Raw genomic sequence first — 24,304 nt, forward strand, 5'->3', positions numbered from 1 at the left:
GTTTCTTGCACAGAAAAGACCTTGCACACAGAGCTAGGCCAGCTGTTTGCATTTACAGAGGAGAAAAGCAGATTTCTCAACAAAGAAGAAGCCACTTTTAGGAGCTGGAGCATGTCTTAAAGAGGGGGGTGAAGTAGGAACCTTGCAGCTGCTGCCACATGCGACATGTTTGACTTACCAGGCACAACACGGACACACTGATAGACAGTAATAATTGGCCAACTCAGCTATTCCTTTGCAATAACTACTTCAGCCAGTTCAGCCAGTAATTATATTTATTTAAAATTCTTATGAATTATTACAATTTAAAACCATGCTTGGAATGCTTTCCAGAAAAGCTAGCCTGCATGTAGATTCAGTGGGCAAGCATTGCATTCTTGATCCAAGAAATGAAACGAGGAATTTGGACAAAAACAGGCCTTGATGCCTGGGTACAATCCAGTCCCCAAGAGGTGACTCCATACTGGACAAATCTGTCCTTATCTTGGCAGACCAAAGGTCCTCCAGCTTCAGCCTAGGGAGGAGAGAGAATAAGGTGACTTCTCTAGTGGAGACATTAGACACAAAGAGCAAAATGTTTGGCAGGAATAATATTGTGCTAACTCCAAAGGTCTCAAAATATGACAGAGGCAAGGGATGTAGAGAGAGGAAGAGTGTTTTATTAGACCTGCTGGACTAAAGCAATTTAAAAACCCCAGAGCTGTTTCCAAGCATCCAGGCCATACCCATGCTCTGAAGATCTACCATCTGAAGATCTAATCATGGATGTAGGAACATCCCAAGATCATTGTAAGGCAAATGACATACACAAAAAGGAAGTTTCTTGATTTTCCACATCCTCTGGCCTACTTCACCCTGGTCAAAATGAGTTTAATTGTTTTAATGCTGTTCCTTAAAATCCAGGCATCATAGGATAAGAATACCTATGTCCAATAATTTGTAAGCCTATCAATAAATGCACTGTCAGAAATATCGTTTGCAAAGTCTTAAACACATGCTCAGACAGACCAGCATTTTCTTTCTGACTGTCACCAAGTAGTTACCAGCATTTTATTGAAAGGCCCCCATCATGATGGCCTCCATTAAGAAAACCACATTTTAAAAGTCTTTTCACCTACTGAGAAAACTGGAAGCACTTCAAGCTTTATTTAATCAAGGGATTAAATGAAGACATGATACATAAATGAAGATGTGATACAACTCCAGGCTGCACCAGAATCAACAACTAGTTTCCTCTCTGTCTCTAGGAATAAAGGGAAGTCCAGATAGTATATTGAAGTATATTTTATATTTCACGTGAGGTGGGGCATTCACAACACTAGGCTACAATGAGTAAAATATGCCAACATGCAGTTCTGAAAGGAAGGCAAAATTGCCCTACACAATTTTCCTGCTATTGTAGTTAACTGTGTGAGTGAAGAAAACATGGTAAATAAGCCTCAATTTTTATGCTTCAGGCAGAAGCCTTGAGTTGCTGAAGCTATTTCTGAGCCTTGAAAGTACAAATTGTCATTTGAGCTGCTTACGCTCACAGCTAGATTATTCTTACCTCACAGTTATCTATGCTTCCAAAGGTAAATCCACCACAAAACTCATGATTTCTGACACTTCCATTCAGAAATTCAGGGAGATTACATATTCTATTTTCAAGCACGGGAAATTCAACGTCTTTTAATCTGTTGTCTGTATCAGTACCTTTTTGAGCAACCAAGAAAATATAAGTTATAAATGGTAGCCTGGGCATTTTGATCCTGTGAAGCATCAATAATGAAAAGACTGGGATCCATCCCCATCTCTGCTGTAGTCTCTGAGCTCCTTGAGGGGCCTTATTAAATCTATTTTGTACTTGGATCATACCTACCTCAACAAGCAGAGGTCAGTGGTCTTTGTAAAGTGTTACTAATAAATAAAAACAAATTCTTGGTATTCTGAGCCATTGTGGCTGTTTGCAGGCTTTCAATAGGGTGCAGTAGCAATGGCTTGTTTCAGGATGAAAAATGTTAACCTGGGTTTACTTAATTTGAATTCTTTCAAGCATAAAGTGTTCTCCAGGCAAGGAGAATTTTCCTGATGCCAAGGCTGAATTTTCCCAAACAGGGTTTATTTAGATGTGGGACTCTGGCTCTGTTCTCCCTTCCCTGCAGATCTCAGGAACTAATTGTATGACATGGCAGGACCCTCTCTCCTACTGCCTAAATACAACAATGGTCTGTTCAGTTTTCCATCCTAATGCACTTCCAGAAGAAATCTAGCCTGTACCATTTTTTGTGGCTGGGATCACTAGAACATAGGAAACAGCTGCCATCGTGTGGCAAGCTGAACAAAAAAGAAAAAAAAGCAAGGTAAAAAAGGGAAAATGGGTGAGAAGAAAGCCTGTAAATACTGATTATGCTGGAGAAAATTGTTTCTTGATAATGCTGATGAGTTACACTAATAATAGAGAAATTATTATTAAGTACCATTTTCATGGCATCAGTTTTATGGCTAAATAACACAAGAAAGGGCAAAGGTACTGCAGTATATGTGTAAGCTTTGTATGGTGAAACTCAGAGACAGGTACATGTCCTGTTAATTTGTGTTTCTTTCTTTTAATTCCATGGATGCACACACAAAATAAAATCCACTGGCTTTGTTTCACGGGTAGAGTATTAATAAGGTGCTGTCTGGCAAACGGGATGGGAAGGGCATCACTTGCATATAGCTCAACAAGGCCAAAAGTATGTATATGGAAGCTGGGACTGAATGAAGCCAGATGCCAGCATCACTGCTGGAAGTTGCAGGGATGAGGAATTGCCTCATACTGCAGTAAAAAATGGGTCAAAGAAAACTGGGTATTCTCAGCCTACAGTTTAGGGGGAGTGAGACCTGTGCAGCAGGAGACCCCAAGGTCAGTTTTTAAAGCTACACTGTGAATAAAAATCTGTTAATGGTTTTACTAACATTAAAAACCTTTGGTTTGAACTCATTTTGCCACAAAAGGTGGCTGGACCTGAGTAAGGTCTGACTTAGCCTCTTCATGGTTCCTGGGGTGCTATCTTATCTCAGATACAAGATTTTAAGCTGATGCTTGCCCATATATCCTATCAGTCTGAAATGAATGTAGGTCCCTGCAGAAGCTAATGCAGACAGTAATGTTTAGATTAGAGGAAAGCAAATGCAAGCTTCATTCAGATGTTAAAAAAATGTATATCTGAAGATAAAAATTAAAGGCAAGGGCATTATTTGAGTATTGCGCTTATTTGGACAAGTATAGTGTGTATCTAAGCTGAAGAAAGACCTAAATAAGACAGGGATAAAAGGTGGTAGTTCTCATCTCTCTTTCTCCTGTTCAGTGAATTCAGTGTATGTGACCAATGAGGAGCAAGAAATAAAAATAATAAAATAAAAGAAATAAACCACATATTTTTGGGTAGGATTTGAAAATCCCAAGTTAGCAATTGCACCAAACATGCTTTACCTCTTGTTTTCCCCCAGGCAGTTAGAAAACATACTGCGTTTCTTCCTACCATCAGGCTGGTTTCAGGCAAGCAAACTGGTTTGACACGGTCAGTAATTGTTACAGGACTAGAAAACAAAAAATAATTAATAGATCCTTATTAAAATGGCCATCAGCTGGTTCAGTCTTTGTTTGCAGAAGGCTCTGCATAGAAATCCTGTGGAGAAGGGTGGAGAAGCTGAGGGTGCCCTACAACTGTATAGATGGTTGCAAGATAGTTACTTAGTGAAAATAAAGGGGTTAGTTACAGCAACTGAAAGTTTCTGGGATGTTTCTGTGGGTGCAGTCTCAGTGTGAGTGTGTTTGCAGTGTAGTACTTTAGTACTAATCTCTAATTTCTGGTTACCCCTTGGGTGCATACAGGAACATGCACAGGTCCAAGCCCAGCCCTTTAGTAAACCTTGTAGGTGGTGTGAGCCTGACTTATATCATCCTTGCCTCAGAGATGATGGACATTTTCAGGGACTTCATGGCAGGAGAGAAGGATGAATGAATGAGTAAATAAGCAGGTAAAGATGGTGCTGCAGAAAATTCCTTTCTCCTCTATTTACATGGGTGATAAAGTTGTAGATGACACACAGTATCGCACACATTACTAACCCTAGAACCTGTCAAAATCTTGGAGCAGATTCTCCTGGAAGGCATGCTAGGGCACATAAAAAACAAGGTTCTTGATGACAGCCAGCATGGCTTCACTAAGGGGAAATCCTACCTGACCAATTTGGTGGCCTTCTATGATGGGGCTATGGAACTGATGGACAGGGGTAGAGCAGTTGACGTCATCTACCTGGACTTGTGCAACGCGTTCGACTCTACTCTGCTCTTGTAAGACCCCACTTGCAGCAATGTGCACAGTTCTGGTGTCCTCAACATAAAAAGGACATGGAACTGTTGGAACAAGTCCAGAGGAGGGCCACAAGGATGATCAGGGGACTGGAGCACCTCACATATGAAGACAGGCTGAGAAAGTTGGGGCTGTTCAGCCTGGAGAAGAGAAGTCTGCGTGGAGACCTCATAGCAGCCTTCCAGTATCTGAAGGGGGCCTACAGGGATGCTGGGGAGGGACTATTCATTAGGGACTGTAGTGATAGGACAAGGGGTAATGGGTTAAACAGCGGAAGTTTAGATTGGATGTAAGGATGAAGTTCTTTACTGTAAGGGTGGTGAGCCACTGGAACGGGTTGCCCAGGGAAGCTGTGAATGCTCCATCCCTGGCAGTTTTCAAGGCCAGGTTACTGGGTGACATGGTTTAGTGTTTGGTGTTCCTGTACATGGCAGGGGGATTGGAGCTAGATGATCTTTCCAACCCTAACTATTCTATGATTAAAATAGGATTGCAACAAACACAGAGTAGACATTGGCTCTGTCCCAGAGGCCTCTGGTGTGGGAATTCCTCATGAAAATCCCTCCCATCATAAAAGGTCCTTCCCTTCCTTAAACTGTGTAAGAAGATAGCATGGGTTCTGCCAAAGGGGTCCTTCACCAGAAGAGATGTTCAGAGTTCACCCTTGAACAGATGCCAACACTAGCGCTCAAAGGGATTCTCACACTCTCTCATACCACCCACAACCACCACTGAGAGCTAACTCCAGGTTAAGCTAACTTGTGACTATAGAATAAAGGTGTTAGGGGTGGAAAACCTGGACTGAAATGGTACCTGTTCAACTTCACCAAAGCAATGTCTGCTCCACTTGGCTCCTTTAACACTTTCTGAACACTTTGTATTTGCAGGGATGGCTCTGCTGTGTTGAGACTCTGTACTCCAAGAAACACCCTGTAGGAAGAAGGCTCTGTTGACCTGGAAGAAACAACAGTGGCAAAGTTATACACCCATACATGTTATTAGGAATGTTACTCAATGACTCATGATTTCCCTGGAGAACTGCAATTAACAAGATAGTAGGTCTGCTGTTTCTGAACATAGATGCCCTCGTTTATTCCTGGGGAGAAGGAAAATGTGGCACTTTTAACAGTTTGATTTTTATGATGGTGAAAAATCCCATGGGCTGTAAATAACCTGGCATCTTCTCCCAGTGTTCACAGCACCCATATCCACAGTTTTACTAAGTGCAATTAGCACCAGGACATCATCAGCACCCTTTTTGGCATGCTTTGGAGTGGGGAGAAGGCAGGCAACAGAAGTTACCCTAGTTGTGCTCTGCTACATTTTTGCCTGGGACAAGAGAGGAAGATAAAAATTAGGTCTCTAGCAAGACAGACAGGAAATAAGGAGTAAAGGAAGCACATTATTGAGTACATCTTGCTCTTCTGTTGATTTCTCTCGTACAGATTTAGGAAATGCCTGTCACTCATTCTAGCAGATACTCACTCTTGCAAGCACCGAGCAGCAGTAAGAACCCACTGTTGATGTATCAGAGTGCCAGCACAATGGTGCTCATTGATACTAGAATAGAGAAGACAATGACATTCATTAAGACAATTCTCCACCATCTATGCTTTGCACAATGGAAAATATTAGTAAATTAGCAATATGCTCTTTATTCAAATGTTTTACCAGTCATAATGTGTCTTTTGCCAATGGCAAGAGAAATCAAATGTAGATTTTCAAAGGACAAGCTTTATCTTCTCTAGAAGGAGAAACATGAAAACAAATTGACACACAGGCAAAATTTTTGCAGCAGGACACACTTGTTTTCAGGAACTTAATAAAAACAACTGTATTTTCTAACAATTTCACATAGGTTTGTCCTGATGACCAATTCATAAATGGATACATCTTCTGATTTGTAGGGTTCTTTGGACTAGTTCTTTAAATAAACTTTACTATGGGCTTGTATTTCTTCTTGAGATTATATTTAATGTGGTGACTGTCAACAACTCTATAGAAATTTTCATTAGCCTTTCTGTAAGCACTTCTTCAGCTCCTGTTCAGCCACTCTGATTTTGACTATGGAAATGCTACACATAGTTGTCTTTTATGATGGTCTTCCTATGACTTCTAACACAACCATGGTTGTCACAGCATCAATTTACATTTGAACCAGACAGGATGCTGAGTAAAAAAGAATGATCAAAATCCATTTGTGTACATTACAGTCTGGTGGCTATATGCCTGGGCTTAAATCCCCCAAAGCAGAATGCAATTAACTGTCACTGTCCTCAGTGGGAATTATTCCTTCCCCGTTTCAGTAAAAAAGGGTTGACTTAATGTCTGCAGTTCAAGCTTGTGCTCTAGAGATTCAGGAGAAAGTGAGGATTTAGGGATCCATGACCCAATAAGTAGCTATATGTGGACATTATATGTTTTACTTGCTAAGGCATTTTATATAGAAACCAAGGCCAGCCTCCAGAAGCATATGAATTATTTCTTGTTAGTTTCTTTCTAATGCCTGGTCTTTGTGAAACCCTAGCGCCCATGGATGGTGATAGTCTGAAACACCAGTACCTTGTCCTGAGACTGACATGCCAAGGCCAAGACCCTGGAGGTGCGTTGCACATGCTATATTGCTCACAGGCTCGTTCACTCCTCACTAGGACTTTACCACATTCATTCTCAGAAGTAGCTACAGAATGAAAAAAGATATAATGGAGAATTTTAAAGCAGTTCTGTAATGCCATCCACAGTGCAATCAGATGGAAAGGGAAAGGCATCAGACTTTTTTTACTTTATATTGGTTAATAGAAAATAAGGTAAAGAAACATGCTGAACCTTTAGACTCCATTATATTATCATTACCTGAGCATTTAAACCTGGAGCTTATATATCACATTTGACATCAGAAAATACTAATTTACCTAGAAAAACTTGCTAACTATGTCAAGTATTTGGACATAGTCAGATAACATCAGTAAAACTCTAACCCTAACCCTAGCCCACATTCAAAAGAAAATCTGTAGGGAAGCTGAAGAGCTAAAGAAAGTGGAAGAGTTTTTTCCCAGACAATAAGAACAATTTCTAAATTTTAGAACATTACAGTGTACACCTTCGTTGAGTTTAAACCAATCCCTAGATTACAAATAAAATCTGTCCCCTTGTCATATTAATATGACTGTCCCTTTGTCATAAAATATTCTAATTTTGCCCTCATTCTAATTTCTTGTTAATTTGAAGCTCTCTGAACTTTTAAAAATGGATTGAGCTTGGGTGCTCCATAAGACTTGAGTAATTCTTTCCAGAGCTCCATATGGTGCTATGAGTGTAAATTTATTAGTTCCAGTATGAGGCAATTAATAAAGTAATCAAAAGTAAGAGACTATAAGGTTCCCCTACATCTTAATTTAAAAATCTAGTATTCAAAAGCTCTTTTGAAAAGAGATGAAAGTGAAGCTCCACCACAGCAGTTCCAGGGAGCGGGATTTTACAGCTATGGTATGCGTTGTTCGTATACTATTCCTTATTCTTTTTGTCTGTGCAACTCTTAGGTTTGGTTAACAAAATTAATGCGAACAATCACAATGCACTGCTGCACAGAGGAATACATTAAATGGCCAGCATGAAGAATGTCGTATACTTCTGAGACAGTGACCACTCTTCAGTCTTTTGTATTACTACACAGTTCAACAGAGCAGGGACCTGGCCTCTGGGTGTTGCTGTTGTAATAATAGCACATAAGATGAAGAGTAGACACTCCATATCCCTAACAGATATATATAAAATATAACTATATCAAAATGCAGGCAAGGAAGGGAAGAGCAAAGCAAGCGAGATGACTGCCAGGTGTGCAAACAGCATTACAGTTGTTATTGATCCCCACTGCCAGGAGACCAAAAAAGGCGAAGTCTCTTTCAGTGCTAAATTTTTCAGCAGACACTGCACATGTTCAGTGCACTGAGTAATGTCCCTAAATAATAACTTAAAAAAAAAGTCATTTAGAAAACCTGTGTAAAATATCCAGGACCAGAATCAATCCCTACCCCAAAAGAAAGGCAAAATAGCTAGGAACAGATTATTTTAATATCCTGATCAGCATAACATTTAAGTCAGTCAAGAATGAAAAGGATTTCAAAAGATGTAATCTCTGTGCTTGCAACTAAGAGGAAAAGCATATGAACATGCTGTGACGGCATTAGTACTGATACAAAGTACGTGGAAAGGCTAGCATGAACATCAGGGAGCCCAGAGAAGGAATATCTCTTTGCAGCTTCATTGGGTATTTCAAACTCTGAGCGCTTAGCTTCACTGATGATAAAATGCATGCAGATTATTATCTATGAAATCTTACTGATGATTCTTAGCACCAGTTTATCTAAACTTTGGCTAACTGTTATAGGTGCATGATTGTGCCCAACTTCCATACAGAACTAAATTCAAAGCTAAATCTACTGCCTACTGCCATTTTTTATGGTCAGACTGAAAACATTTTGTAACCATCATAGCAAGTCGTAGAAAAAGAGGACAGAAGAGTCTTTAAGGATAATTACAGCAGCGTGGGATTTCACAGTATTCCCATTTTTTTTCTGGGTCTGTTGTGAAGCACCAAACACCATTTACATCTCCATCAGGATTCCTGCAATACTGTAATAATTACAAAAACAGAGAATGAAGACTCCAAATGTCAGCCACAGAATGAAGAAGTCTGTCAGTGCATGTCTTTTAAATGAAAACTTTGAATTATTTCCGTATGATTCTATATTAAATGCTTTCTATTTCCTCTGACAAAAAAAAAATCTGTCTTTCCTGTATCTCAAAACCATTAGGTGAAATTAGGAAAATATGATAAAATTGCTATTATTTTCTTAATCCACCAAAAGCCACCTAGCTCTAGTGCTTTTTAAAGCCTCTTAAGTAAAGTTTGACTTAAGATGACTAAGTGCTTTGCACTAAAACATTCATTGTTGGCCTAATCCTTCTTCCAGTCAGTGAGAGCAAGTTAGGTCACCTCTGAGAATTTGCCAGAAGCCTACTTATTTTGTGACACACAACAAAAGACATCAGTTTGGGTTTGCAGAAAGCAGGGAAGCGCTGTCTGGTTTCTTTTGTGCTGCTTGCCTGTCAGCATAAACCCCATGGCATACATCTGTACTTGAAGTACCAACAGCCTAAGTAATGTAAAAGTGCATCCTTCTCTCTTCAATGCTGTTATAGGTCTGGGCTATCAACTCAGTGATTTCCAGATACACTTAACCTTATCTATAAAGACTGAACCTGAAGTGATTACTGAGGCATCATGGAGATGGAAGACAACGTTCATTGACACCAATGGCATTAGGAGCTGTTTACATTTTTATCCAGGCCTGCTCTTGGATGAGTCATGGGAGTGAAATATCTGTGGCTATGAGGTTTCTGAGAACTCCACTCTTGACAAGTTCTGCCCCTTGCAGTTTTTGCCACTGTACCACGATAATCTTTACCATCACCATTAATGCAATCTGTGAAGAAAGAGGAAAAGGAAATAATTGTTGGCTGCTGAATCTGTATGTGGTGGTGGTAAGCAGAAACAAGCCAGAGTAAGTACCTTTAGGACTTGCATGCTTTCTAGTGTCTACAGCAGAAAGAAAAAAACGTACCTTCTGATGGGATCCCTTAGTTTGCCCAGGTGGATGTTTTCCTGGATGTACAGAGTAACTGCATTGGAGGACCATTCCAGGAAATTCAGGCTAAACTTTTTTTGTAACATGTTACAAGTATCTGAAAAGACTCCACGATCCTTGCTAAATGGATATCAGTAAGCACTTTCCAATGGAGAGCATATTTCAGAGTTAGCAGCCCACTGGACTGAAAGAGCAGTTTTTGCTTCCAAGGACAATGCTTCAGGTACTTCTGCACACAGGTAACAGTACACAGCTCCATTTAAGAACATATCTTTTATCCAACCCTGCCACCTTCTTTAGCAAATTAAACAACCCATTGAAAGATCTGCTATACATTAAGAATTGTCACACCACTTTGACCAGCAAGGACTGTTTCAGAAAGCAAGAAAGCAGGACAGAGAGAAACATTGTTTTTTCTTGGCGCATACATTTTACAAAGCATGGTTGCCTATGAACAATACAAGCTAAGGTCAACCTCCTGAAAACATAAAGCCAGCACAAGCAATATTCCTATAATAACAACCTTCACTATGATTGTATTTCAGTAACACACAGCTACAGAAACACTAGAAATTTTACATTCCTCTTTTTCCCCTAAATTAAATAGATATCCTACAGAGTGTATTGTAAAATTATATAGGATATTGATATGAGCTGACTAAAGAGTACCTGCTGCAAAATTCGACAGTATAGATCTGAAAACTAAAAGAGGGATATGACTGTTATGTTGCAGCCCTACTCAAGAACAGCTTTAATAGATTAGTATTTCCTTTACCCACACTCTACTGGAGGTGACACTTATAGCCAGCTGTTACCAGGTGTGTTGGGTGTAGTCAGGCCAACGTTTCGTGCCACTGTTGCGGGGGGGTCATTTGGTATGTGTTCCTGTGTATGATCATCACACCTCTTGAGATTGCAGTACTCCCATGTCACGCTGGGGTCAGTGGTGAAACACCATGGGCTGCTATCACCATCTGGGTTTCTACAATAGTTGTCCCTCAGATCACTGCAAAGATCAGTACAATAGTCATGGTGTTTAAGACTGAAAGTAATCATATGAATACCTTGCCAAAAAAGATGAGGATCTGTGCTATGTAGAAATACATAAATTATTTTTTTACTTATTGCTAGATATCCCTTTACCAGCAAGAAGTTTATGGCTGCAATATGAGTGGAGAGTTATATTTCACATGTACAGCAGTCATGAACATATTTATGCATAAGGAAGCCTAATTTAACAACTGGCTTAAATTCTGGCTGTAATATGTCAATGTGCTATGTAGCTAAATGCCTGATATGCAAATAATTTAATTTATAAGTATATGTGAATAAGAACATACAATTGTGTGAACATATGAATTAGTAATAAATATACAGAAAGATCCATACTGTTAGTGAGCAATTACGCTTTTCCAAATTGTTTATTTTTAAATGTCAAAGAATTCTTTCTCATATTTAGAAGAATGGCAAATAAGTATTTATGAAAATGACAGGCCCCCCCAAACAAACCAAACCAAACCAAGCCAAAACAAAACACTTTACTGAATTCCATGTGAGTACTCCCATGCCTATGCTTGCTGGGCCAGGGTGAAGTAGAACTTCTCCAATAATTTGCAAAGTGACAGTATTTTCTCATCTTGAATTAAAACACAGAATAAAAAGCCTGGAATGCTTTGTTTTTTTCTTTTTTCTTAATATGCTAGAACATGTTAATTCTTTGTTTTCACAGCTTAACTTCAATTTCTTTAGATGTCTGTGGAAAACATCATCCCTTCTGAGGATGTTCCGATTTCAATACATCAGTATTTTTGATGCCAAAATATAACTGAAAATTTCCAAAAACTTTATTGAGGGTGACATCATCAAAAAGTTAAAAAAATAGAAAACTATCAACCTTCCTGCTTATAAAGATTACAAATCCACCAAACAATGATGGATTTCCTAGAAATTGTCATCCTGTTGCTTTCCTAAGCTTATTAAAAGCTGGCATATTAGTAACTATGATCAGCTCCCTTAAGTTATGGCTGGTCCAGTTTTGCTATTCTGACAGAGACAAATCAAGGGGAAAATTCAGTGTATGCAATTCTGTGTGTCCAGTTCCAACTAGAAAGAACATTTAAATGGTAGTTCTAACTGTAGTATATCTGACTGTGTGTTTTGCAGCATATATGCTGTGTTCTCCACAGATAAAATTAGTAGAAAGGCCACCACAAAGGTCTCAAATTCATAAACAAAACATGTATTTCAGCAGGTGTACAGACCCTGGATACAAGTCTCCTGGTGTTGGTTACAGAAGCTCAGATTTAAAAGTAAAGGTACATAGCTGTAGTTTAGTCAGACTTTAAACAACAGGAAAAGGTGGCACTTAAAAATGAGACCAACAGGAAGCGTTTCTGCATCTTTGAAAAATTCTCTTTCACAGATACATCTCCTGGCAGTGTTTTTAAGCACGAGTGTGCAAAGGTAATACAGTCATCAATAGTCATTGTCAGATAAAGCAAGAAAAGGTGAGATAAACATACGCATCTGGGAATCTGTCGGGGGTTTTTTCATGCCTGTGTGGGAACATGGAGTTCCAGGCCTGGCATTTTTTTCCTGATGCAGTAATGGAAGTTGTGCCACGATAACTCTGGCCTTTGCCTAGGTAGCACTCCTCTACCAGGGGAACCTTCATAGGCACATCTGCAATGAACAACAGAAACTGGTCTTTTGCATCATGATTTTATGTTCTTACTGAGTAGGCACAAGAAAGCATCAAACACACAGGATGACATGAATTAATGACTTGTTTATACAGGCAGCCTCCAGGGAGAGCATCATGGCCAGCATGAAAAGTGGAAGGGCATTTCCAAAGATGCTTAGAAAGCTTTCACAGATTAGCTTCATATGTCAGATATCATTCATTGGAGGATTCACCACTTGTTTCATTTTGGTATGTGAATATGCTTGAATTAAAGATCAGCAAGTTCACATGCAAGTCCTCAAAGATTAGATGCTAATGATTTGCCCCGGTATATTTCTAAAATGGACATGATATTAAACTTTAATCTCTATTTTGCTTGTGATTGCACTAAGAATCTCTTGTTATTTTTTGTGCTTAAATGATGTCTGTTTCAGATGATATTTTTATTACTTTGGAAGCATCTGCCCTCTCTTTTGTGGCTACCTTCCAAAAATGAGGTTTCCTTTTACTTAGCCCTTTTTCATGTCTCTAAACCTGTTTTTAATTTTTCAATTAACTTGCTAAAAATTCCCTACCTTTGGGAAAGAAGGAACATTAGAAAAATAAACTTCTTTTATCCTGTATTTTTTCTGTTAGGTCAGTGGTGGTTTACATCCTTCACTGCACTTCATTTACTATTGAAAGTCCAATATTTGGCAGGTTTTGTAACATACCAAGCAGAAAAACTGCATAAACAACAGTAACAAAATGACTGAAAAAAGATTTATCACATTTAAAATGAGAAACAATAAAACTCTCACTGTTTTAAAGTCCTTAGCTCAAACACACTCCACTACTCATACCAACAGTCACTTGTTCTGTCTCATCACAGTGGGGAATAGCACAATATTCCCACCGAACGCTGCTGGTGGTGGTGTAGCACCAAGGCCTCTTCTCTCCATCAGGGTTCCTACAGTAGTTTTCCTCTAAGCCCCTGAAACAGAAAAAACAGCTTTAAATCTCCGTATTTCTTTGACTAGAGTTGTGTGCAACACAACTACTATTAACAACTGCTGCATGCAGAACTCAGTGGTTACATTCACTCTTTTTGGAGATTAATCACCTTATGCTCAACTATTTTGAAACTAATCAGCAGCCTTCAAATTTACAGTCTGAAGTTTGATGATATATGAAGAACTTTTCCAGTGCTCTTGTTTTTGAGGCAAAGTTACAGCTGTAAAAACTGACTTCAAAACACAAATCATTGATGCATTTGACCGTTATGGTAAGAACCAGGCAAGGCTGGATATCAGAGACTGATCTTGGAAGTGTGTGCATATGAGCACCGGTGCACAATGCTGTCTGCCCTATGATAATGAACAGGGTTTCACATACCCAGGAAACCTTGCAGGATGGGTTTATCAACCCACAGGATCAAGATACAGAGCTGAAAACCTGATCAGTCACAGCTACCTTGCCTATTGATAATGCTCCACAAACTCAGCTCCTCTGACCTTGGAGCTTGAGGAGGTATTGTAGCATCTTGGATGCTGGAGCATCACTCTTCAGAAGAGTAACACATTGAAAGTGTGCTAAAACACAGCCAGGAGATTGTTAACTTTAAAATAGTAAATACTTATAACTCTGCAGTGAAGAAAACAGGTGACCACAGCATCATAGAATCATAGAATACCAGGTTGGAAGGGACCTCAAGGATAATTAGGGCCAACTTTTCTTGGCAAAGCACGTAAATAAAGCAGCTGGTAAAAAAAAAAAAAAAGGAATGCAGAAAAAAAATGAAGAGCAAGACCTGAATGGAAGTACTGGGAGCTGACAAAAGGTGAGAAACCAGTTTATCAACATAATGGTGTAAAACCTGTACTCCTCTGCACCTGAATCGATAAGGAATAACTGTATTCTTTGATATTTAATAAAAAGACGAGGTACAGCGTACTTGCAGGGATATCTGCCAGGAATCCAGCCATGTCTGTGAGGAAACTGCGTGTTCCAGTGCTGGCAGGCGTTTCCTGATTCGGTGATGGATATCCTGCCTCTATAGTCTTCTCCTTTCCCTGAAAGACACTGGGAGCCCGATCCAGAGACGGGGGGAGGTGTAGCTGTAACAGGATTAAAAAAAAAATAAAAAAGGAGAAGAAAACCACTGCTAATTCCTGTTTTCAAATATATTTACAAAACCTTTGTTTTCCAGAATGTCGGAAGTGCGTTTTTTTATTTTCAGCACAGGTGACATTTGTTGGAAGCCATGGCAAAACTGAAGTGCACAAGACTCCTGCCAGACAGGAGTCTTGTGTCTGCCCTTTTGCAGCAGTCAGTAAATAACTTTGCTGGGTCAAGACAGACTTTGTGCCTGCAGTCCCCTGAGTGCAGAGCTGGAAAGGCAGTAAACAGTCCTGTACAGTCTTGTAGAAACAAGTGGGATGAAGGGAGCTCATGAATATAATACACATGGGGAAGGTGGAAACACAGAAAGGGCCAAGAAAAAATTGTGAGAGAAAGCAAAACAACCTTTCAGAGCAGAGCTTCTGGAGCCAGTGAATTGGGAAAGTGTTGCAGAAGGAGGAGTGGGAGAAAGTGAATTGTTCTGGGAATACAGGGAACTGCAAAGCAAGTAAAAGTAACAATCAGAGGCACAGAACTTGCAGAAGGCAGAGAGAAAATGAATTTATAGTGCATACCGATTATATATACCTTATATATGGTATTTCACAAGGAGACAAGTATGACTCTGAAAGGTTGGCCTATTCATTTGTTCCTTAAACTTTAAGTTTTAAGCACAAAATGGAGAGCCTATGGTAACTTTCACAATTTACATTATCATACAGAAGTCTATAAATAATCCTTCTTCCATCTGTAATTAAGCATGATAAGGTGAACTACATCTAGAAAACACACGCTGCTACTTAGAGCACTGGCAAGTGCAGAAGCATAAGAAAGCAAGCTTTAGAGATGAAACCAACAGCAATTTCACAGAATCCCAGAATCCCAGAATCCCAAGGGTTGGAAGGGACCTCGAAAGGTCATCTAGTCTAACCCCCCTGCAAGAGCAGGGTAACCTAGAATACAGCACACAGGAACTTGTCCAGGCGGGCCTTGAATATCTCCAATGTAGGAGACTCCACAACCCCCAAATTCCAGTCCGGTTCTCCAAACAACAATGCTAATCTCACTGTTCAGTGCTTTGGAACTGTCGAGATTTAGTGTGCTCAGCTTAATGGGTTAAGCTGGCTCACTGATAAGTCAGGTTTTTCTCCTGAGGCCTGAACTTATTTGTCAGAATTCATGCCTTGATAAGAAAAAGGCAGTTCTGGCTGTGCTGGCCAGACCCAGGTAAAATATCTCAGTGTGGCCACATGGTGATTTAGGTGTTTTACATGAATTAGCAAGTCAGCTGAAAACTAACACCTGATTTAACCTGAATGCCCTGTCTGTCAGGTAAATTGAAAAGTAAGGTGGTTTAAGAAAAATTAAGGTTTCCATAACATCTTTGACACTATTGTTCTTTGTGAGATCTGCATCCTCGCTGACCTTACATGATTTTATGTAACAGAAATTTAGTGAGTAACTGCTCATTACTGTGCACTTTTCCTGGTCCACAAGGATTTCCTCAGGTTATTCAGAACTGTGATTTCTTGTATTTCCTCTCCCTTCACTATTTGAATGAGAAGAGCTACCCTCCAAAGTGATCTTAGGAAATCAGACTCACTGCAACGAGGAATGTTGCAATATTCCCAGCGTTTAGTAGGGCTGGTAGTGAAACACCAGGGCCGAAGTTCGCCATCGGGATTACGGCAATAGTTCATCTTCAGATCCTTCTCTGGAAAGCTGCACGATGCAAATGAAAGAGAAGCTTGTGAGTCAGCTATGGCCAGCTGTAGCAATTAGGCTGTCTACAGGCAGGGACTCCCAGGCACTGCAGGAAAGAATTCAGCACTGAGTGTGACTCACTGTTTCAAGGTAAATCTATGCATATGAGGCTCTTGGGCATCCCAGCGCTGGCACTCAAGCCCAGACTCTGTTCTGGAAACTTCTCCATGGTAGTTTTCACCATTACATCTTATGCATTCCACTGTTGGGGCTAAGCAGAATGAAAACAAAGCAAGGTTTGCGCTAGCCCATGAATTCTGATCCTGATCTACATGCAAGACTACACTGAAAGGAAAGGAGGGGTTTGCTCCAGCTAATGATGAAAGGAATCCAGAAGACCATGCATTATAGTTTAACCAAATGAATAAAGCTTCAGAGATACGTGTCATTTGGAGGGAGGACTTTGTCACATATCTGTATGTACTGATAGCAATGGGCATTTTGTACATAACACAGCACTTGGGTCAACCTTTACTCTTGCTAAAATTAAATAAATTGCTAGGGTTAACAGCAGGACAGTATCAAAAATTATTAAAAAAGTTCAGTTCCTCCATGTTTACAAAGCCACTTTGATAAGTGGAGCCAGTTAGAAAAACAACCTTTGTGTTGAGAGCTTCTTAAGTTCCAGCTTGAACCAAATTAATATTTGAAACCAATCTGCAATAATAAAGCAAGAAGAAATAGCAGGAACCTACTCAAACACTGCTTCCATGACTAATAAACATACCTTCTCCAGTGTGCGTGACCTGGCCCTCGCACTCTGGGATGTTACAGTAATCAAATCTTGTAGCAGGATCTGTTGTGTAACACCAGGGTCCATTTTCATCCCCATCAGGATTCCTGCAGTAGTTTCTATCTAACCCTGCTCTGGGGTGTTTTTCAGGAGTATAACTGTAACAGTATTAAAATTATTTTAATTCCAGTAATTTAGTGGAGCAGAAGGGAAATGTCTAAGTTGCTAAGCTAGCAGATCTATTCATTCACAGTAAAAATGAGAGAAACAGATTCCCTTTTGCAACCTAAAAATGAAATCTGAAAACACATTCCGTAACTATGATTATTAGTAGCTTTCTCCCTAGGTCCCAGTTGCCAATGATGCTTAGAGCCTGTAAGAACTATGACAGTCCCAAATGACTGTCTTTAATATTTACATTTAGCTAATCTAGTCAACTCCTTATGACCTGTGGTTCTATTGTGAAGTAGGGGAAGCTTGGAAAAGATTCAGAACAACATGAAGACAAACATAAATAAGGTCATACTTTGGGTTGTGAGGTGTTTTTTCTGCCCACATCTGGCATGGAATACCCCTCCAAGTTTTAGATTCTGTTCCTCTGTAGTCCTTCCCAATCCCTTTTTTACATTGTAGAAGGTAAACTGAAATGGAATTTGCTTTGTTAATTCAATGGTATTACAACACAGAATCTCTTAACACTACGAATGTGCAGATAGAACTCTAAAGTTCAGTAGTTCATACTGAACTATGTTTTAAGGATGTTTTGGACCTCTTGTGCATGCAAACAAATATGTGATTCCATAAGATATTTTAAAACAGATCAGTTACCAGCTACTGGCAACTACACAGGAAAAGTCCTGAAGCATATGTTTAAAGCTAAAAAAAAATGTAGTTAAGAAAACGCATATAACAAGTTACATTTGTTTTTGATAAGTATAAAATATATGCTTATGTTATCCTATTACTGGGATAAAAAGGAAGGTCTTTCAACAGCAGCTGGAGATTATTTGAAATGCACTGTTCATAAGCACTTCTGCAATACAAGTGCCATGCAACTATACCTTCAAGACAGAACATTTTTATTTATCAAAATATGTTTGTCACATGATGGCCCCTGACTGTTTGATTGCTCTTAGCCTCAGACTCACAGGTCAGACAGACATTTATCTGAGGCTGGCATACAGTAAGAATTAAGCATAAATGAAACAACTTACAAAATAAATGTTTATTCTTCCTGGTCCCAATAATAGACAACTAAAGGAGTGAAATATAAGTTCAAATATAATAAGCCTTGATGCTCTATATAGAATTCTCTGCACTTTCAGCCCAGTTAATAATGGGTGCAGGCTCCTCTCCACTGAAACTGTCACCACCCCCAACAGGTCACTCTAACACTGCAGCAGAGAATGCAAGTTAAAATAGAGTTAACGTGTAAATGTGTAGCATATTACTATGCACATACTTTTCTTCTCAAAAAGAACTGCATCCGTACTGTTGAATGTCACTGTCATTTTGGCATTTTCAGCCAGTGTTAAACACTGTAGCTTTTTCCGGGTGAATAGGAAGGCCCTGTTGACATTGAGAAGGAAGCAATGTTAATGTAAGTATAGAGGTAAGCCACAAGCTAAAGGCAAAATCATGGGGGATGCTGCTGTAGGCAGAGCTGAAGCAGGGTGGGGATTTCGTCCTGAGCAACAGTAAGAAAACATTGATATGCGGACACCCACAATAACATAATTTTAAGATTCAACAGAAATTACCTGCAATTAAAATTTTCCTCTGCTTCACATTTCTCTGCACATTCTTTTTCATCATTTGTCTTGTAAAACTGTTTATTTCGAGTAAGTACCCAAATACCATCTGTTCTTAAATAGTCATCCAGTATATCTCCTTTCACTGCAAGGGAAGGAAAGGAATAAGGCATTAAGAAATGAGAATGCTGCAGTTAGAAAGATCTTTGACTCCGAGTCCCATTTTCCGTGTAGCTTTGACAGGTGAAGGCACCATCTATTTTGTGTAATTCTGAGTAAAAGATGATAAACTGAAGCAATTTATGTCTCCTGACACAATCACAGCTGTATCACTGTAACACGTTACAGGACAAAAACAGCAGAAGAGTGATATAGAAAAGCAGCTCTGGATGGAGTTATGCATGGGTTTGAATTTGAGAACAAGAAATGTGAAACAAGAATGAGAGACACTGGGGAGAGGGAGTAAATGATGTCAAACAAACACCAGTCAGAGAAAGATGAAAGGAAGTTATACCACTATTAAAAGTTTTGGAGAAGCAAGAATTCAGAAGACATGAGATTATGACCTCCCATGTGGACTGTACAATCACTACAGTTTTATTGGTCACTGAATAGCTGTTTGTCTTAAGATCTCTCGTCTCCATCATAAGATGACTATATAGCTTTTTACAATAGCCACCATTATTCTTTCGTAATGGGTTGAGCAGACTTATTAATGAAACTGCCAGGATGCATCTCTGTGGCAACAAATTAACCCAAGATCTTAAATTAACGAATCAGTATTATCATATCTGAAAGCTACAGGTGCATAAGATATCTGTATTTGATGTACCTGCTAATTCATTTAACACCTCTAAAATGTTGTTCTCAATGGAGTTTGACATCTAATTGCTTTTTTCCTTTCATGTCTATAAAGAGTCTGTTTTTCTATATGGACAAAAAAACCCTATTCTATGTTCCTAATTTCTGCAAAAGTTTGCTGGTATATCCAGCACCAGGTTACAAGGTTATAAAAGTGATATGGTTTAATGATTTAATTTTTCAAACTAGATTATTATTATTGATGGACACAGGAAATTAATAATCTTGTGCAGCATTGTCACAAGTAAAGGTGTGTATCTTTTGTTTATGCAAACACTCAATATTAGGCTCAATTCATTGCAATCACTCCAGTGTAATTAATTCCCATGACATAAAGGTCATCCATCACCTACCTCCTATTCAGGTAAAATAAAAGGTATTTGGGCCAATAAAGAAAATAAGATTATTAATTGCCTGAGGGCTATCTTCTGTGACTGCATAGTTGTTTAAGTGCTATAAAATCTGCATGTCTTAAGAAATCCCTGACACTGAGGCCTCCCGTATCTAATCCTACAGTTCTAGTAGGACTGTGTGAAGCACCAATAGCCTACCAATTTCTCCTGATGGACTCAGCAAACATGTGTTCCCTACCCTGATTTTCTTCATAAGATGAAGCTACTGTTTCAGAACTGCGAGGACCAGAAGAGGAAAATATTGCTTTTCTAACTTTATTGGCCCTTCTTAAAACTTTATGTTTGCCCAAACAGCTCTACTTTGGATAAAATTCCTTCTCAGTGACCATAGGAAAAAAAAAAAAAAGATATATTTCAGTTGATTTAAGAACAAACACATGAGATTTTGGATGACATGCCTAAGATAAAAGGGGACGCAGACTGGGAGAAGCTTAGATAACAGAAAAGAAAATGTGAAGTAAGATGCTTGAAAAATGTGAAGTAAGATGCTTGAAAAACACTGCAATGTAAAAACTTGCAGAAGAATACAATAGGTTTAAAATGCATCAGGGAATGTATTAGTCTGAACAAAATCCAAGTCTTTATAAACCCAGACATGACACATGATAATTGAACAGTATATTAAAATATATATGTGAGCAAACCAATTTATTTTTTACATATGTATCTTTCCAGACTTGACCAGTACTAATCCAGAAGACATAAAAAATTATTTGCAGGCAGTTTTGTGGACCATCACTTTAAAGCAAGTGAATTACAGCTGATAACAATAAGCAAACAAAAATAACTTTATCAGCTGTCTTTTATAACCAAGCACAACCGAAGACTGGTATGTCCCTGTTATTCTAATATATTAAACGGTTAAGCTATAAGAAAGTCATAGAAACTGCACTGATACATTTTTACCAGTACTTTCTAAAAGTCATTTAACTGCCATACAATGACATGCAGTGTTAAAGTACTAGAGAATATGATATCTGATTGAAATATGATTTAAGTGTATACTACATGTGGGATATTTATTTACAGAATTTGTAAATAAGCTTGAAACTCATATATTACCTTTAGTGGAATACCTATCTACTTTTGGAGTTGTAAAGAATTCTAAACGTATGGCTGCAGAAGCTGGTCTCGGTTACTGAAGATACAATTTCTACTTACTGCCTCCAGAAAACATGAGAACATTTTTTTATAAGTGCTTGACAACAGAGATGAGAAATTGATGGAATATAAAGGAGCATTTTAATTTTTAATTTTTTTAAATATTTAATTTTAAAACTTTAAAACTCCTATCATAAAGGGTGAAAATCAGGATCACTGTGCTTAGAAATTCTTGGCAGTAAAAACAGCTTTGGCATTCAATCCAAAGATCACTGAAAACAGATTACTGTCTCACTGCCCGCTATGGATTTTGTACAGGGCGTTTGGGGCTCTCTTCCATGACTGGAGGGAGTCATTAGCTCCCCATGCAGATACCAAGGCAGTTGCTCTTCTGGTGTCTCTAACAAACACAATGCTGGAGCAACCACAGCTAAACAGCAACTCTCTCTGGTCAGGAAGACCTAAATCTATCACCATCCACGTCAGTGGTGACACAGAGATTTGGGGACCTACCTTCCGCAAATGCAAGTGTGTGGCCCCCATCTCACCTGGGCAAGCAGAAGGCAAAGACTCTTACCTGAGCTGAGCAAGAAAAGAAAGAGAAAAGCAGCTTTGCTAATCCCCATTTTGGCCCAGTTGGCGGGTGCTGGAAGTTGTGTGTGTCGGTGCACAAAGTTTTATTGACTCGCACTGCAGTGAGGTAGCATCAAACAAACAAGGCAGGTAGATGAAGTTAATCATTCTCCCATGCTGTGACCCCCTTTACCGTAGTGTGGCCATTCAAACAACCTTGAATTGGATGGATTACCAAATCAGACTCAATCATTTGTACTGGATACTGGGAAATGTGAAGAAAACACCATTCATTTCTGCTTGACCAGTCAGCAGGTCTGTACGTTTCAACCAGCATGTCAGCATATGTACAGGTGAATCCCAGGAACATCACCTTATACACATGGATGTGGAAGAGATGGGCTGTCCTTATGTCCATCAGGAGATTATGGGGACATGGATGGGAAGAGGCAGGATTAGAGGAATATTTGAGAGTGAGGAGGGAATGGAGGACCTGAAGATTTCACAGTTTGATATAGGAGAGAGAAGGGGTCACCAAGAGATGCAGGAGGACATTATAGCAGGGATACAAAAACATGCCTTGCTTGTTCTGCCACTGACAGCGTTACTTGTTCTGTTCTCAGTTAGCAAATGTTAGAGACTATAAATGCAGAAGTCACAAGTCACTCTAGATCTGTTAGTAAATAGCATGGAGATTTTTATAGCAGGGAGATTTTTATGCCCATTTTCTATTAGAAACAATGGAAGCCACATCTTTGCTCATGAAAACTCTTCTGTAATCCTACCTGATTTTGCTTATGATTTTCTAGAGAATGAATGTGCCGTGCTGGTAACGTCCAGAAGGGTGCAGCAGATGATACCTTTTGGACGAGGAGTGCCATTAAATCCCTAGCATTAGCCCTCAAGATAAATTGGCAGTAAGCCGTCAAGATAAATAGGCCAGAGATATTTGTCCATAAACTTGAAAAGATCGTGACGGATTTATTTTTTCATTGCTCATATCACAGCACTAGCTTATACGAAAATCTGTTTTACTCAAATACGCATTCCTTTCCTTTTCTTTCTCAGTTCCCCTTTTTCCTTCCGACCACAATACAAGAGACTTAAAGGTGGTTCACTTGAATTTAGCAATATTAATAGATTCAGAAGTTTTATTTTCTCAAAGCTGTATTTCATGTGAGAAAGGAAGAGTGCAAGTATGAAATACTGGGAAAGAGCAAGGAAAAAAAGCCAAATGTAACATTATCACTGTAAGAAACTGAAAAACATAATCAAGTTTATGATTCAGTGAAAAATAGAGGCATCTATTTGGAAAAACACCCCCCCCCACACACACACACACATATTTGTGAAAGCATTGTGCAGATTTCATCTAAATTAGAAAAACTAGAAGAAAAAACAACTCCCTTGAAAAGGAAAATAAATATGGATAAAATGAATAAATGAGTTTTGAGTTCAAATTAGTGCTCTTAATTTGGAAAAACACAGAACTGCACAGTAATCAAAACAAAAAATAATTTGAATGTCAAGTGCCAGATCATGAAATAGCTGCATTAGGCTTTCACCTTGGAGAAAGAGAGGTGTACGTTATTGCTCATTGTGTACCTTCGCTAGGGAACATCATGCAGCTCTGATTCTCTGGCTTGGAGTGTGTGTTTTTCTGAAGTGATGAACAGGAGACATCAGTTAATCAAGGAGGTACTTCCAAGCACTGATTCAGTAACTTCTGTCAGTGGAATATAAATATTCAGAGAGCTTTTATACAGGCTTTGTACAATTTTTAATACCCCTGTACTCTGTGCTGATGTTACTGTTTCCCCATCAGATGCAAATTTGTTCTGAAGAGCCAGCTTCTAAAGTACTAGGGAAAATTTCCCTAATTTTCCTTTCCTGGTAAAGACACATTGGTAGGAATAGCAAGTGAGAGATGAACAACCAGAGCTAATAAAGAGGACAGTGAGTGGCGGACACTGCTTTTGTATTGATTGGCCAATTTGTTTAGTTTTTTGTACTTTTCCACGTTTAGTCACAGAATTCCCAACTCCAAGTTGGTTTCCAAGGGGAATGAGCGCAGTGTCCTTTAACTCTTGTTAAAACCTCTTTCATGCAAAGGAGAGCAAAGAACTGGAATTTTGCCTGGGTAGGTAGTGGGATCTTCCCATCTGGAAGTTTCAGGAACAAGTTTGATAGACATTTGATGAATGTTTTGGGTTTGCGTGTGTTCCTACACCATGAGGGCTGAAATAGAAAATCCTTTTTTGCTGTCCTTTTTTTTGAACTCTGTGCATTAGATTTGTGACACCTAAGCAGCTGTACTGCAACTCACCATGAGCCACT

The 24,304-nt window shown here is 39.1% G+C and overlaps 1 protein-coding gene across 1 annotated transcript; it reads right to left on the reverse strand.

Moving 5' to 3' along the window:
• Nucleotides 1–355: 355 nt before the first annotated feature.
• Nucleotides 356–22,020, reverse strand: LOC101874873 (plasminogen-like). The gene is made up of 19 exons (XM_005150115.2): nucleotides 21,972–22,020; nucleotides 19,029–19,164; nucleotides 18,731–18,837; nucleotides 17,795–17,909; nucleotides 17,263–17,426; nucleotides 16,617–16,746; nucleotides 16,375–16,493; nucleotides 14,605–14,767; nucleotides 13,514–13,644; nucleotides 12,511–12,670; nucleotides 10,804–10,994; nucleotides 9,678–9,826; nucleotides 8,879–8,972; nucleotides 6,903–7,020; nucleotides 5,826–5,900; nucleotides 5,154–5,294; nucleotides 3,458–3,564; nucleotides 1,550–1,695; nucleotides 356–514 (listed from the first exon to the last, which is right to left on the reverse strand). Exons 1-19 carry the CDS (start codon nucleotides 22,018–22,020, stop codon nucleotides 356–358), a joined length of 2,454 nt encoding a protein of 817 aa, XP_005150172.2.
• Between the last annotated feature and the right edge of the window lie 2,284 nt (nucleotides 22,021–24,304).

This window comes from Melopsittacus undulatus, chromosome 3, assembly GCF_012275295.1.
Source record: "Melopsittacus undulatus isolate bMelUnd1 chromosome 3, bMelUnd1.mat.Z, whole genome shotgun sequence".
In the NCBI taxonomy this organism is placed as follows: Eukaryota; Metazoa; Chordata; class Aves; order Psittaciformes; family Psittaculidae; genus Melopsittacus; species Melopsittacus undulatus.